Raw genomic sequence first — 14,263 nt, forward strand, 5'->3', positions numbered from 1 at the left:
TGCTTTGTTTCCCCCCCCCTCCACCCCCGCACGGGGCGCTAATGGTACATCCCGCAGCGGGCGCGCGCCCGTGCCCACCCACTTCCCGGCAATCCGCGCCTGCGCTCGCCCGCCGTTGCGTCACTTCCGGCGCGCATGCGCGGCACAGCGCCCGCCGCCGCCATTTCGCTGCAGTTGCCGCCGCCGCCGCCGCCGCTCCGGCCCGAGCCTCGCCCGCGCCTTCAGCGGCCCCGCCCGGCGCGGAGCCCTCGGCCCCGGCAGCGCCATGCCCGCCGGACCCGTGCAGGCTGTGCCTCCGGCGCAGCCCGCGCCCCCCGCCGAGAGCAAACCGGTGCGGGCCGGGGAGGGGCGGCGGTGAGGGAGGGGAGGAGAGCGGGGAATGGCGCGAACCGCGGGGCTGGGGGAGTGCGGCCCTCACGGACCGGGCTGGGCTGGGCTGGGCAGTGGGCTTGGGGCAATGGCGGTTTCGTCCGGAGCGCTCCATTGACCCCTGTGCCCCGCCCGGCTGAGACCCCACTTGCAGAGCTGCCCCAGCCCTGGGGACAGCACAGGAGGGACCTGGAGCTGCTGGAGAGAACCCAGTGGAGGCGACAGAGGTGCTCCAAGGGCTGGAGCCCCTCTGCTCTGGAGCCAGGCTGGGAGAGCTGGGGGTGCTCAGCTGGAGAGGAGAAGGCTCCAGGGAGAGCTCAGAGCCCCTGCCAGGGCCTGAAGGGGCTCCAGGAGAGCTGCAGAGGGACTGGGGACAAGGCATGGAGGGACAGGACCCAGGGAATGGCTCCCACTGCCAGAGGGCAGAGATGGATGGGATCTTGGGAATTAGGAATTGTTCCCTGGCAGGGTGGGCAGGCCCTGGCACAGGGTGCCCAGAGCAGCTGGGGCTGCCCCTGGATCCCTGGCAGTGCCCAAGGCCAGGCTGGACAGGGCTGGGAGCAGCCTGGGACAGTGGGAGGTGTCCCTGCCCATGGCAGGGGTGGGGTGAGGTAAGCTCCAGGTTGCCTTCCCATCCAAACCATTCCAGGATTCCTTGGAGACAGCAGGGTCCTGCTGGGGCTGGGCAGGAGCTGAGCCCTTCCCTGGCAGTGCCCCAGGGCTGTGGCTGCAGTGGGTGGGGATGCCAGGAGCTGGGGGCTGCCCTGGCCCCAGGAATGATGTGTGGAAGGGTTGAAAGTGTGAGGGAGCGTGGCAGGGCTGTGTGTCCCAGCACCCACCAGATCCTTTCTCTCTTGGCCATATTCATGTTCCTTGCAGCCTGAGATGGGAATATTCATTCCTCATGCTTTCCTGAGATGGGAATACAGCTCCCACAGAGCTGGAGCTGCTGTCCTGATTCACACAGCAGCATCAGCACTCTTGGAGCTGACAGGGAGCTGCTCTCACTGGAACCTTGGAAAGTTGTGATTCCCCCTAAAGCCCAGGGGCTTTCCTGCACAGATGTCACCAAGGCAACTCGGCATCACTGTTAAATAAAATATCTCTAATGTGGTGTTGCCCCATCCTTCAGCTCCTCCAGATGATGTTCTGAGGGAGTGGGAATAAAAACTAGACCTGTTCCTGGTACCCTTCTCCTAACACCCTTCGTTAGGGTTGTATTTTGTGGAATGCTTTGCATTGGGAGGGACCTTAAAGCCCCTCTCATCCCCACCCGGGGCAGGGACACCTCCCACTGTCCCAGGCTGCTCCAAGCCCTGTCCAGCCTGGCCTGGGACACTGCCAGGGACCAGTTTGACCTGAGATCATTTTCTGGCTTGGATTCTCCATGGATTTGGCAGAGCTGGGAGCAGTTCCTGGATTTTAAGTTATCCCTGACCGTCCCTGTTAGGATTACAAACATTTCCAGCAGATCTCTCCTGGTTTATTACACCTTTTCTTGGAAGCTGCCTGGTGAGGAAAGAGAAGCAGCATCTTTAGTATCCTGCAAAAGCAGCTCCTGGTTTCACTGGAATACAGAGCCATCCACAGGGAGGGTTCTGGGATTTTAGTTGGGATCCTCCTGTAGCATCAGAAGAACATTCTGTTGGAGGTTTTCTCTTCAGAACAGCTCTGTTGCATCTACAGTGGCATTAAAAGCTGTGTTTTATTTAATGAGGAGTTAATAATTGAGGTCCCACGGGCCCCTAGGAAGATACAGAACTTCCACAGCGGGTGAGGAAGGATGAATTGTTCCTGGGAATGTTACTGGAGACTCCTGGCTCAGCATTTAAAAACAGCCTCGGGGTCAAGGCTGACACAGTGAAAATTGCTGGGGTTCCCATGGGGAACCTTGTTGTCCTGCTGTCCCTGCCCCTGCAGCAGGTGCCCCTGAGAATCCAAGGAATTGGTGGGATGGATGATTCAGATTCTTCACCCACTTCAGTGGCTGAGGAGGAGGATGGGTGAAGGTTCCTGTGTGTTTGGAATGCCTAATCCTGACACCCCTTCACCTTTTGCAATGAAACTGTCTTCATTACAGCCAGAAGAGGAGCCCAAAGAGGAAGCAGCACCAGCCAAGCCTGTGGTGGGAATTATTTACCCTCCTCCAGAGGTCAGGAATATTGTGGACAAGACTGCCAGCTTTGTAGCCAGGTGAGTGGCACTGCTGGTGTCCCTCTCTCCTGGCATTGTCATGCTTCTGCTGTTCAGTGCAGCTCTAGGAGCTGAAGCAGGTCCCAGCTTTGTGTTTTTGCATGAAGGATTTTAAGGATTGAGACTGGAAAAGAAACAACAATATTCTCCTGAGGAGGGAGTAAGACACCCTGTGCTGGAGAAACTGGTAGTAAATAAATGAAATCCTTGTTGAAATGTGCAGCGGGTGCTGCAGTAAGTGGATAACAGGGCCTGTTTGAATTATCTGAGAGGGAAACCAAATTGCAGGTGCAAAGGGAGCCTTGGCACAGGAGTCATGGCTGTGTTTTAGTGCTAAAATGTGGTGGGGTTTGGTTTCAGAGAATTGCTAAATGCTGCTCCAGTCAAACCCTTATTGTGTAACTCTTGGCTAAAGCGCTGCCAAGGAGTGTTGGCTGCTTCTGAGCATAAGGGACTGTGTTTATCCTTCGGGATTGCAGGGAGCTCCTCTTTTGGAGGAGGTGGAATGTTTCAATGAGACTGGGAGCTATCCAGGGAATATGAAGAGGAACACCCTGTGGCAGCTGGGAATTTTCTCAAACTGCCCTGAAAGAACTGGCTCATGCTTTAGGTGGGAGGAGGGGATGTTACCTGGGCTGGGGCTCCTAAATGCAGCACTCTGGGCTGGTCAGTCCCTGCACAGGCTGATGTTTACCTGCTTTTTTTCCCTTATATGATCGTTCTGGAACTGAAATAAGTCTTGTTAATAGAGCAGATAAAATTGATGTTGTAAGTAACTTGCAAACTTCATGCTTCGTAGCTGTAAAGTTCAGTCAGTGGTGGAAATGACCTTTGAGTGCAGAGAGATGTGACTGTGGAACACTTGTGAGTGTGAATTTTTAATATTCACATTAAGGACAGAACTGGGGGGATGGTTGCATCTAGCTTGTGTGTGACCAGGTGGGTGTGAGCTACTGAGAGAGAAACTCCTCACATGTAAGAGAAAATGATCTTCCAAGGGGCTGGTGCCTCAACATGTCCTAGTCTGAAAGAAACATTTACCCTTGAGTTGGTGACCTAAACAATTTTTCTTCTTGCTCCCCAGAAATGGTCCAGAATTTGAAGCCCGGATTCGTCAGAATGAAATAAATAACCCCAAGTTCAACTTCCTGAACCCCACGGACCCTTACCATGCCTACTACCGGCACAAGGTCAGCGAGTTCAAGGAGGGCAAAGCCCAGGAGCCCTCGGCTGCCATCCCCAAGGTCATGCAGCAGCAGCAGAGTGCCCAGCAGCAGCTCCCACAGAAGGTGAATGCTCCTTTTCATCCCTTTGGGGAAGAATTTGGCCACTTTGGGGTGGTGTCACAGCCTGGGGTTGAGAAGGAAGGGAGCTTGAAAGTCAGGAAGGAGCAGTTGGTTGTGCAGTTCTCAAAATGCCAGCAGTGACAGGCTTGGAGTTGAGAGTCTGGGGCTTTGTTTTGGTGCAGATGTGCACCTCCCTGGTGCTGGTAACTCATAAAGTTGTTTGAAACTGCCAATATACAGTTTAATTGGTCCATGTTAATTAAGTTTAGCTCTGTATTGACTTACGAAGTACTTACACTAGGGATCACTTGGACTGGATGTGGCAGAGGCAAGCCTTGGGAATCCCTTGGAGTTCTGTTTGGCCTTGTTGCATGCACTGTTTCGTAGAAACTTTTCCTGCCAGAAGGATCGACCTCCCCTTAACACTTGGGGTACAAAATGCTGCTCCCCTTGTTCAGCTGGGCCTTTAAACATTCTGGGTGGGAAAAGGGCATGGAGTGAATCCAGGGCTTTTCCATGCTTGGCGTGGCCAGCAGCCACACTGCTGGCCCTGGGAAGCCTGCAGCAAAGTCCTGATACATTCCAGGTTTGTTTGCTGTTGGAACAACATTTTTAATAGTATTAAATTATACCTGATGGTTTCTCATCCTTGCACCTGCCAGGATGGCAACTGGCATTGCTTTCCTGAAGCAGCTGGAGGAAACAAAAGATTCTCCTGAGTGTTTGATGACTGTTCCTTGCAGGTGATGCCTCAGGTTTTAGCTTTTGTATTTTTCAGATTCTATTCTGCTTTAGTGTGTGGATCTGGGCTTCGTATTAGGGGATGGTGAGCTCCCTTTACAGAGTAGGGGGACAAAACAATTCCTTCTCCAGCTGGGGACCAAGGACAGATGATCCAAATCTCAGGCCCAAGAGCACAAACAGCGTGGGCTGGAGAGAGAAAAACAAGGATGGGACTGCATGGGCTGAAGCTGTAATTGGACAATTAGCTCCAATATGCAAATGGACCAAAATTTATAAAAGTGAGAGGCCACATGACCTGTCGTCCATTTTGTGGCCATTTTGGGTTGTGCTGCCCAATGTGCATTTATCTGAGGCCTCTTAACAAATCTCTGCTTTATCCTTTAGCTCTGTGTAGCCTCTGTTCTGGCTCAGCCTTCCCAAGGCATCCCAGGAGGGTGAGCAGGCTGTGTGCTCTCCCTGCAGGTGCAGGCCCAGGTGATCCAGGAGACCGTGGTTCCCAAGGAGCCCCCGCCCGAGTTCGAGTTCATCGCGGACCCTCCGTCCATCTCGGCCTTCGACCTGGACGTGGTGAAGCTCACGGCGCAGTTCGTGGCGCGCAACGGGAGGCAGTTCCTCACCCAGCTCATGCAGAAGGAGCAGAGGAATTACCAGTTTGATTTCCTTCGCCCCCAGCACAGCCTCTTCAACTACTTCACCAAGCTGGTGGAGCAGTACACAAAGGTACTTAGACAAAAGCACTGCAGGCAGGGGATTGCTCCCACAGCAGGAATGAGTTCGGAGGGCTGGTGAAGCCCTGCAAACCAGCCAGGCTGGAGATATCCAGGGATCCATCCTTTAAATCCTACTCTTCAGGGTGGATGGTGTGCTGAGCACAGCGGGCTGTCACCCAAATGTACCACACACTATTGTAATCTCTGTAAAGTTTGTTTGTTTTTTTTAATTTTAAATCTGGAGGATAATTGGGAGGTCACAACTAATATTTTGAAGGGCAGGGATGAGCAGCAAGCAGTGAGAGGGCTGCAGTAGAATAAATGGGATATAGCCCTGAGGGTCTGCTGGTATTTTTAGCAGTGTGGAAAGGGAATAATTGTTCTGAAAGAGGCTTTGGCACAAAGAACTGTCACCAACTGACATGCAAAATATGTTTCAGATCTTGATCCCACCAAAGGGCTTACTCCTCAAGCTCAAGAAGGAGGCTGAAAATCCCAAGGAAGTCCTGGATCAGGTATTCAAAAAAAAATTTGCAAAAATGCTGAAGCATTTTGGTTATGTTTTGAATTCTTTCTCGTTCATGTTTTTGGCTTGTTGGCAGCAAATAGAATAAAATGGATGTGTCGCTTGCTGTCACTTGAGTACAGGGGGCTCAAAGTTGCTTTAAGCTGCAGCTGGTGTTTGTATTGGGAGTAGTTTGTGGCAGCACAGAGATCCTGCACAACCCCATTTCCAAATGCTTACAAAGTGGAATCCTGGAATGTCCTGAGTGGGAAGGATCCCACCATCCAGCCCAGCCCCTGGCCTTGCCCAGAGCCCCAACAACCCCACCCTGGGCATCCCTGGCAGCGCTGGCCAAAGGCTCCTGGAGCTCTGGCAGCCTCGGGGCCGTGCCCATTCCCTGGGGAGCCTGGGCAGTGCCAGCACCCTCTGGGGGAAGAACCTTGCCCTGAGCTCAGCCTGACACTGCTCCAGCTGTTCTTCCTTTCATTTGCAAAGCAGCAGTGAGGTGGCTGTGCTGTTCCCTGTCTGACACTGCTCTGTCTGCTCCTGCAGGTCTATTACAGAGTGGAGTGGGCCAAGTTCCAGGAGCGAGAGAGAAAGAAGGAGGAGGAGGAGAAGGAGAAGGAGCGTGTTGCTTATGCCCAGATTGACTGGCACGACTTTGTGGTTGTGGAAACAGTTGACTTCCAGCCCAATGAGCAAGGTACTGATGATAAATGTTGTCAGGAGATGTGTCCTGAAGTGCCATTTTTAGGCAGACATTGGGGTTTTTACAGCCTTTTATTCTTTAGAGTTGAAGGGAAAAGCCTTACTCTGACATTTTGCAGGGCTGTTTTTTTTTCTGGAGTCACCGATGTTCTCCTTGAAGGAAGTCCAGAACTGCAGTAGTGTCCACTTCTCCACTTCCACCAGGACAGCAGAGCTTGTCCCACTTTCTAGTAGCACTTCCATTTATAAGTCACTTTATCTTCATGTGTCATGCTGGTGTTTGTGTAGACCCTATCCATTCCCTTCCTGATCCTCTGCCTGCCAAGGATTTTGTTGCCACTGCTTTCTGTTGAAGAATTGCTATTTCTGTCAGTGTGTGTTGAGTAATGAAATGGGATAGAGAAACAGAAGCTCTGTTTTCTGCATTGTAGGGAATTTCCCTCCTCCCACCACTCCAGAAGAGCTGGGAGCTCGAATCCTGATCCAGGAGCGTTACGAGAAGTTTGGGGAAAGTGAGGAGGTGGAGATGGAGGTGGAATCAGATGAGGAAGATGAAAAGCAAGAGAAAACAGATGAGCCTCCAGCCCAGCTGGATCAGGACACACAAGTGCAGGATATGGATGAGGTAACTGGACAATAGGATTTTTTCCCCTGAAGTTCATGTGGTTTATGATGGTCCCCACTTTCACTGTAAATAGTTCTTCAGTTTCTTGAGGAAATGAAATTTTCCTCTGATGATATCTCCAAACAACCTGTCACTGCTGGAATAAAGTTGGTTTTTTAATGTTTTCTATGACAATACAAGTTCCAAGAGAGAAATCCAGTAATTTTGGCACCCAGCGGTGTGGATTTTATATTTCTGTGGTTTTAAGTCTTTCAGGCTATTTTGTGCCCAGAGTCTGGAGCACTGAAAGATGACTCATCTTAGCCTCTGCCCACTGTAAGCTGTTTTTCTGGTAACAGGGAACAAGAGTGTGGTTAACTGTAAGCTCCTGTGCACAAGGCTGCTGTAATGTGGAAGCTGAGGAATATTTGCTTCCTCTTCTGGGGCTGCTGCATTTCTGAATCATGGTCCAGAGGAACCACTGTGCCATAGGTGTCCACAACACCTCCGTTGCTTTGAAGCTGCATAATCTGTTCTTAAGCACTGTGTAGGATGTCAAAGGAATTTGACCACTGGAACTTGGGTGTAATTTTTGTTTCCTTTTCAATAAGGGGTCAGATGATGAAGATGAAGGTCAGAAGGTTCCTCCTCCTCCAGAAACACCGATGCCACCCCCACTCCCTCCCACACCAGATCAGGTCATTGTGCGGAAAGATTACGATCCCAAAGGTAAACCAAACTGAAAAACCACCTTTATTTCTTCCTGAAGGATCCCAAACCATTTGTTTCTAGATTGAGCCAACACTGTGGTTTTGTTCTCCTAGCCTCAAAACCGTTGCCACCTGCCCCGGCTCCGGATGAGTACCTGGTGTCTCCCATCACTGGAGAGAAGATTCCTGCCAGTAAAATGCAGGAGCACATGAGGATTGGGCTCCTGGATCCCCGGTGGCTGGAGCAGCGGGATCGATCCATCCGGGAGAAGCAGAGTGATGACGAGGTCTATGCCCCAGGTCAGCTTGAGCATTGATTGCACAGCCCTCACGGCCCCCACTGAGCAGGACAGCTGAAATTAGCTCTGTGTGATGCCCTTCCTGTGAGAATGAGATGGGACTGTTTGTCAGCTGTTGCTGGCCAGTATCTTTCAAAAAAAAAAAAAGAAAGGGGACAGGAGTTGGACTTTAAAGGTCCTTGTGGTCCCTTCCCACTCAGAATATGCTGTGTGAAAAGAGCATCCCTCAGCCACTAGGTATCAACCAGTAGAAAGATCAGTAAGAGGCTTGGTTTTATTCCTTGAGATAAGAGTTGCTTTTTTCCCTCAGGTTTGGATATTGAGAGCAGCCTGAAGCAGCTGGCAGAACGTCGTACTGATATCTTTGGTGTAGAGGAGACTGCCATTGGTAAAAAGATTGGTGAGGAAGAGATCCAGAAACCAGAGGAAAAGGTAGAGTAGAAATTGGGAATTTGTGTTCGATTGGTTGGAGGGTTTTATTTGTAATAGGTCCCTGTAGCATTGTGAACGCTCAGAGACACGAGAGTCTTGAATTTTTTTCTTTCTATCAAGCTGCTCTCTGGATTTCTTTGCAGTCTGGCCAGCTTGGGTTAATCTGATTTATTTTACTCTCTCAGGTGACCTGGGATGGCCACTCGGGCAGCATGGCCCGCACACAGCAGGCTGCTCAGGCCAATATCACTCTGCAAGAGCAAATTGAAGCCATCCACAAGGCCAAGGGACTGGTGCCAGAGGATGACAGCAAGGAGAAGATCGGGCCCAGCAAACCCAATGAGATACCCCAGCCACCCCCTCCTTCCTCAGCCTCCAACCCCCCTGCCAGTGCCCAGCCCATCACATCTGTACCTCGCCCACCCACTGTGAGTGTTTGGGCTCTCAGAAGCCAATTACTGGGGCTGTAGTTAATTAGGAAGAGTCCTGATGGAGGGCAAGGGTGCTGGCATGGAAGAGGGTTTTGTGGGAAGTTTGTGGTTTAAGTGTAGTTTGGAAATACTAGAAGAACCGTATTGAACTTGCTGTTTAAAATGGAATATAATACTTAGGTGAAGTTTTTACCTTTGAGGTATCAAAAAGACTGGGATCAGCTGGGCAGTGGGATTTTGGAGGCAGAGAATATGGCTAAGAGAGGGATGGCTGGGGGCCTTTGTAGGTGTAGAGTGACATTGGACAAAAGCAGCCCTACGTAAGAAGGGATCTGCTGTGAGTCCCAAACAGCAATTTAGCAAAGGAGCTGAGTGCCTGGAGGTCTGATCCCGAAGGAGGGAGGGAAGGAGAACCCCTTTAGTCTGTTGAAGAGGCTCCTGTGCCTGTTCAGAGCAGCTTGGGTTGCCCATATGGGCAGCAGAACCCGTGGTTGCGTGTTTAGCTGTTATTTTCACTGGGGCTGTGGCCAGCCCTGGGCATTCCTGCTGAGGAGCTTCACCTTCTCTCCCCAGATGCCTCCTCCCGTCCGCGCCGCCGTGGTCTCTGCAGTGCCGGTCATGCCTCGCCCCCCCATGACGTCCGTGGTCCGGCTGCCCCCGGGATCCGTCATCGCCACCCCCATGCCTCCCATCATCCACACGCCCCGCATCAACGTGGTGCCCATGCCCCCCTCTGCTCCCCCCATCATGAGCCCCCGCCCGCCCCCCATGATCGTCCCCACAGGTCAGTGCCGCCAATGGCTTCCATTTTCCTGGGGAATTGCTGGGTAATTCCTTTGGAGTGGGCTTTGGCTTGGAGTCTTTTTCCTCCTGTGCCCTGGTTCTGGTGTGTAACTGGGGCTGCAGGCCGTAAGTTGTGTTGTTAAGGGTTTGGGGGTGTTTGGGATGGCTTTTCTAGTCCTGCTTTTGGGCATCAAGGCTCTTCCTGCACCATGAAACGCAGGGAGTCCTGTGGCCCCAGGAGCCTGCCCGGGTGAAAGTTGAGAATGCAGGGTGAAGAGAAGCTGCCAGCACCTCAGTGGGTGTTACAGTTCCTTACAGAAGCTGCTGCTGCTGGAGGAAAAGCTGTTTGCTGGCCCTTTTCCTCATTAGGTGCTTTGATGTTAAAAAGCATGATGTAAGAAGCAGTTCTTCCTTTTTTTCCCTCTTCTTTTCTTCCCTAGCTGGAGGAGCTGGCACCGCTGCCTGCCAAACTGAGAGCGTGTTCTTTTTTTTGCAAGATCTGCAGGAAGCTCTCATGCCTTGTTATCTCTTCCTGGAATGCTTCCCAATATAAGAGCTCTCGGAATGTTTGAAGTTTGCATGTTGCTGTTGGTTGTAACTTCCTCCATGTATTGTGGCATTTATTTTCAGCCTGTGCTGCTCTGCTCAAAGTGTTTTTGTTGTGAGGGGGTGTTTGCTGTGTGCTCAGGGGGTGACTGTGGGTTGTGCTGTGTGTCTCCCCTCCATTCCAGCCTTTGTTCCTGCTCCTCCCGTGGCTCCGGTCCCGTCCCCAGCACCGATGCCTCCCGTCCACCCCCCGCCACCCATGGAGGATGAGCCAGTCTCCAAGAAACTGAAGAGTGAGGACAGCCTGATTCCAGAGGAGGAATTTCTGCGCAGGAACAAGGTACATGTGTGGGTCAGAGTCCTGGGCTGCTCCACTCCAGCTCCAAAGGGGCTGTAAAGCCAATTCCCTGCACACAGGGCTGAAAATTCCTGGCAAGAAAGGAATTCCCTGAGGTATCTCCTTTCTCTTGTCATTCCTGAGCAAACCAAACTCCTTTGTCTCTTGTTGGGAAGAGCTACACAGGGTGGGATAATGCTCTTCTGTAATAAAGGGCAGTGAGAGGTAGGTTATAATGCAGAGAAGAACCAAAGTTGCTAATGAGCTTTTAAAGAGAGGAGGGCTAAGCTGGGGATGCAAAGAGATTAGGGTATCAGTGCCAGCATGATAGTAGGGTAATGTGGTGTATTCCATAACAGGGTGGCTAAATGCGAGCCTCCGTTCCTTCCTGAGGAGTGCCAGTGTCACAGGAGGAGTTTTAAATCCTTAGGAAGGGCTGTATGGTTTTTCTGGGAATATTTAAAGTAAAAGAGGAGATTTAGATGGCATACTGGGAAGGAATTGTTCCTTGTGAGGGTGGGGAGGCCCTGGCACAGGGTGCCCAGAGAAGCTGTGGCTGCCCCGTCCTTGGAAGTGTCCTTGGTTGGATGGGGCTTGGAGCACCCTGGGATCGTGGAAGGTGTCCTCTGGCCATGGCAGGGGGTGGGACTGGAAGGACTTTAAGGTCCTTTCCAACCCAAACCAGTCTGATTCTGTGGTTTCGTGTGCACAGAGGAGCTGTCTCCTGCTCAGTGCTTCACACCCTCACCCCGTGGCACCGTCAGCGCGTGTGGCGCTCGATAGATGGCACACGAAAGGAAGAGAAATCCAACCAAGTGTTCTATTGTGGGAGCAGTGGAGTAACTTGTAAACACATTTCAGTGTGTTTACTGAGGAGCCAAGATATGGAAATGAACACTTAGTCTGGTGCTGTGTTATCACAGCCCTGAAAGACTTTATCTGTGTTTTCCCATAGGGCCCGGTCACGGTCAAAGTCCAGGTTCCCAACATGCAGGACAAGACAGAATGGAAGCTGAATGGCCAAGTGCTGGTGTTCACCCTGCCCCTCTCAGACCAGGCATGTAACTCATCCTCCTGCCCTGCTCCATGTGCTGCCTGTGACAGCAGCAGCTGCCAGCTCAGCCTGCTCCCCACGCTGCAGCTCCACGGGGCTGGGGAGCAGCACTGGGACAAAAGCACTGAAGGAGCCCTTTGCTCCTCCCCAGGTGTCTGTTATAAAGGTTAAGATCCACGAGGCCACAGGGATGCCAGCTGGGAAGCAGAAGCTGCAGTATGAGGTGAGTATAAGGCCTTCAAATGCTGGTTGTTTCTTCAGTGCCTTCTCTCACATGACTTTTTTACAGAGATAAATTTTAATGTATAATTTAATGCACTATGAGATACTGGAAGAGCAAAGGGAATGTTTTTCCTGCCTGCACAGCTGTGACAGATCTGCCCTCTGTTACAGCAGGACAGGCTTTTAGCAGGTGATTAAATCAGTGGATTTTCACATTGTTGCTGCTGCAGATGAGTCCTCCGAACTTGGTGTGGCTTTTTCTGAAATCAGCCTCTTGTTTTATTAGAGTTTGTTGTTTGGTTTTTTTTTATTTTGACATTTAACTGCAGCAGCCTGCTCCCACAGCTCTGCTGTGTGCTCCGGGAGGTGGGCGAGCGTGCTTTGGAACCCTGGCAGCTCAGGGAAGGCTTTCTGCAGAACAGGGAAGGGAAGAGCTCACTCTCTTTTCTCTCTCTTCCTCTGGGAGCCTGAGCTGTGAGAAAAGCCCCGTTCCTTTTTAATGACTTATTTCCAGTCATGCATGTGCCCAGGCAGGCACAACCTGCTGCCTAAGCAGTGAACTTTGTGCACTTATCTCCTCAGAGTTCATCTGTGGGCAGATACTCTGTTAACCCTTGACAAGAAAGGGAGCCGAGCTGATTATTTTTAAGGGAAAAAGAAAAGGTGGGGGGAGAGTGGAGCCTGAGTAACTGCCCTTGTGGTGACTCTGTCTGTGTGTCGTAGGAGCCACGTTGTCTGTATTGGCTGGTCTAGTGGAAAGTGTCCGTGCCCATGGCAAGGGGGTGGATGGGGGGGATCTTTAGGCTCCCAAACCATTCCAGGATTCTGTACCCACCTCCAGTGTCCACCTTGGACCCTGGAATCTCTCTGGGGTCTTCAAAGCCTGCAGTGTTCTGTCATCCCCCTGCTCTGAGTGTACAGCCAGGAGGGTTGGCATCTGGGTGGGATTCTGTGGGAAGGCAACATGGAGCTTTGTGCTCTGACTGCTCTGTAGTGGTTTTTTATCCTTTTCTCCTCCCCTCAGGGCATCTTCATCAAGGATTCCAACTCCCTGGCTTATTACAACATGACGAGTGGCTCTCTGATTCACCTGGCACTCAAGGAGAGAGGAGGCAGGAAGAAATAGGAGGCGTGGAGCCCTGAGACGTAACGTGTCCGTGTTGTAACCCCAACCCTCCCAGTCCCGTTTCCATTCTGGCCTTTGGGGGCTGCATCCACTGCCCCCAAGCCGTAGTTGGAACAGAGAGACTCTGACCCCCACTGATGAGAAGCTGATGGAGCCCCAAAGTGTGTCAGTGTAGTGAATAGTCTGTAGTGATCAATGCTTTGCTTGAGTGCAGGCTCTCCCTTGAATCCCCTCGGGAAAAGACATCCTCAAGGTCGTGCCCAGCTTAGTTTAGATCCATCTTTGAGGGATTTATGGTGGCCAGGAGCATCATCTGTCTGCCCTCAGCACTCACTGCTTCATTTAACCTCCTGCTAATTGAAAACTTCTTCTCCACACACTTATCAACCCCCTTGTTCTTGTTCTTTCCCTGTCTTGGATCTTGTACGGACCCTGACTTCGAAGTTTTTCCTCCCTTGGCATGAGCTTGTGTTGCTGTTCCTGTGATAAAGGAGGTCTGGGTCTAATTTGTTTTAATAAACATGTAGCTCTCCTTCCTTGGATTTGGGGTTTTTAATGGAGATGTGCCTGGTTTCAGAGCACCCGGATGGGGAAATACATCAGGATTTGTAATTAAGCAGTTTACAATAGGAAATCCTCTTAATTTCTGGGAAAAGCTACAAGAAAAGGGGCTTGTTGAAGTTCCCCTGGTGTTCCTCCGTCATTCCTGGAGGAATGCTTATGTCTGTGTGTGAGGGGGGAAAAATACTCTGAACTTAGCAAGAATTTTATTGGAAAATGTGATTTAACAATTATATCCTGCAGCTGGAGTCTCTTGGTCCTGGAGAGCATCTGGGTCTGGAAAACAGATGATTCCTGGGGCTTCAGTCAGTGTTAGATAGAAACACAACACAGCAAAGTTAATCCATGGAATTAGGTGCCCAGGAAGAGCCAGGTGTCTGGAATTTGGGTACCTGTGCTGTTTTGGGTAACCCACAGCCATACATTTATTATTATATATATTTTTAGTCGTGGTCAGGCAGTATAGGAACATCCTGTTTACCTTATTCCATGCTTAGGAGGGGAGAGAGGGATGGAGCAGGAGGGAAGAGCCTGCATCCTCCTGCCTCTGGTGCGCTCCCCTGGGATCAGAAGGAAGCCTTGTGGCTGTGGGGAAGGTGGCTGGCACTGGCCCAGCCCAGGTGGCCGGTGTTCCCTGGCCACG

The 14,263-nt window shown here is 51.4% G+C and overlaps 1 protein-coding gene across 1 annotated transcript; it reads left to right on the forward strand.

The window, feature by feature from the left end:
- Positions 1-151: 151 nt before the first annotated feature.
- Positions 152-13,592, forward strand: SF3A1 (splicing factor 3a subunit 1). Its single transcript, XM_038152505.1, has 16 exons — positions 152-331; positions 2,450-2,562; positions 3,647-3,851; positions 5,055-5,312; positions 5,743-5,817; positions 6,360-6,510; positions 6,947-7,140; positions 7,731-7,848; positions 7,944-8,129; positions 8,439-8,560; positions 8,746-8,988; positions 9,565-9,775; positions 10,506-10,660; positions 11,613-11,714; positions 11,863-11,934; positions 12,958-13,592. Exons 1-16 carry the CDS (start codon positions 266-268, stop codon positions 13,057-13,059), a joined length of 2,373 nt encoding a protein of 790 aa, XP_038008433.1. The 5' UTR covers positions 152-265; the 3' UTR covers positions 13,060-13,592.
- The last annotated feature ends 671 nt before the right edge of the window (positions 13,593-14,263 follow it).

The sequence above is a fragment of the Motacilla alba genome, chromosome 15 (assembly GCF_015832195.1).
Source record: "Motacilla alba alba isolate MOTALB_02 chromosome 15, Motacilla_alba_V1.0_pri, whole genome shotgun sequence".
Lineage (NCBI taxonomy): Eukaryota > Metazoa > Chordata > Aves > Passeriformes > Motacillidae > Motacilla > Motacilla alba.

Coding starts and splice junctions, on each gene's coding strand:
- SF3A1 (XM_038152505.1), top strand. CDS start 266: ATGCCCGCCGGACCCGTGCAGGCTGTGCCTCCGGCGCAGCCCGCGCCC. Junction 6,511..6,946: donor CTTCCAGCCCAATGAGCAAG/GTACTGATGATA, acceptor TCTGCATTGTAG/GGAATTTCCCTCCTCCCACC. Junction 9,776..10,505: donor CCCCATGATCGTCCCCACAG/GTCAGTGCCGCC, acceptor CCTCCATTCCAG/CCTTTGTTCCTGCTCCTCCC.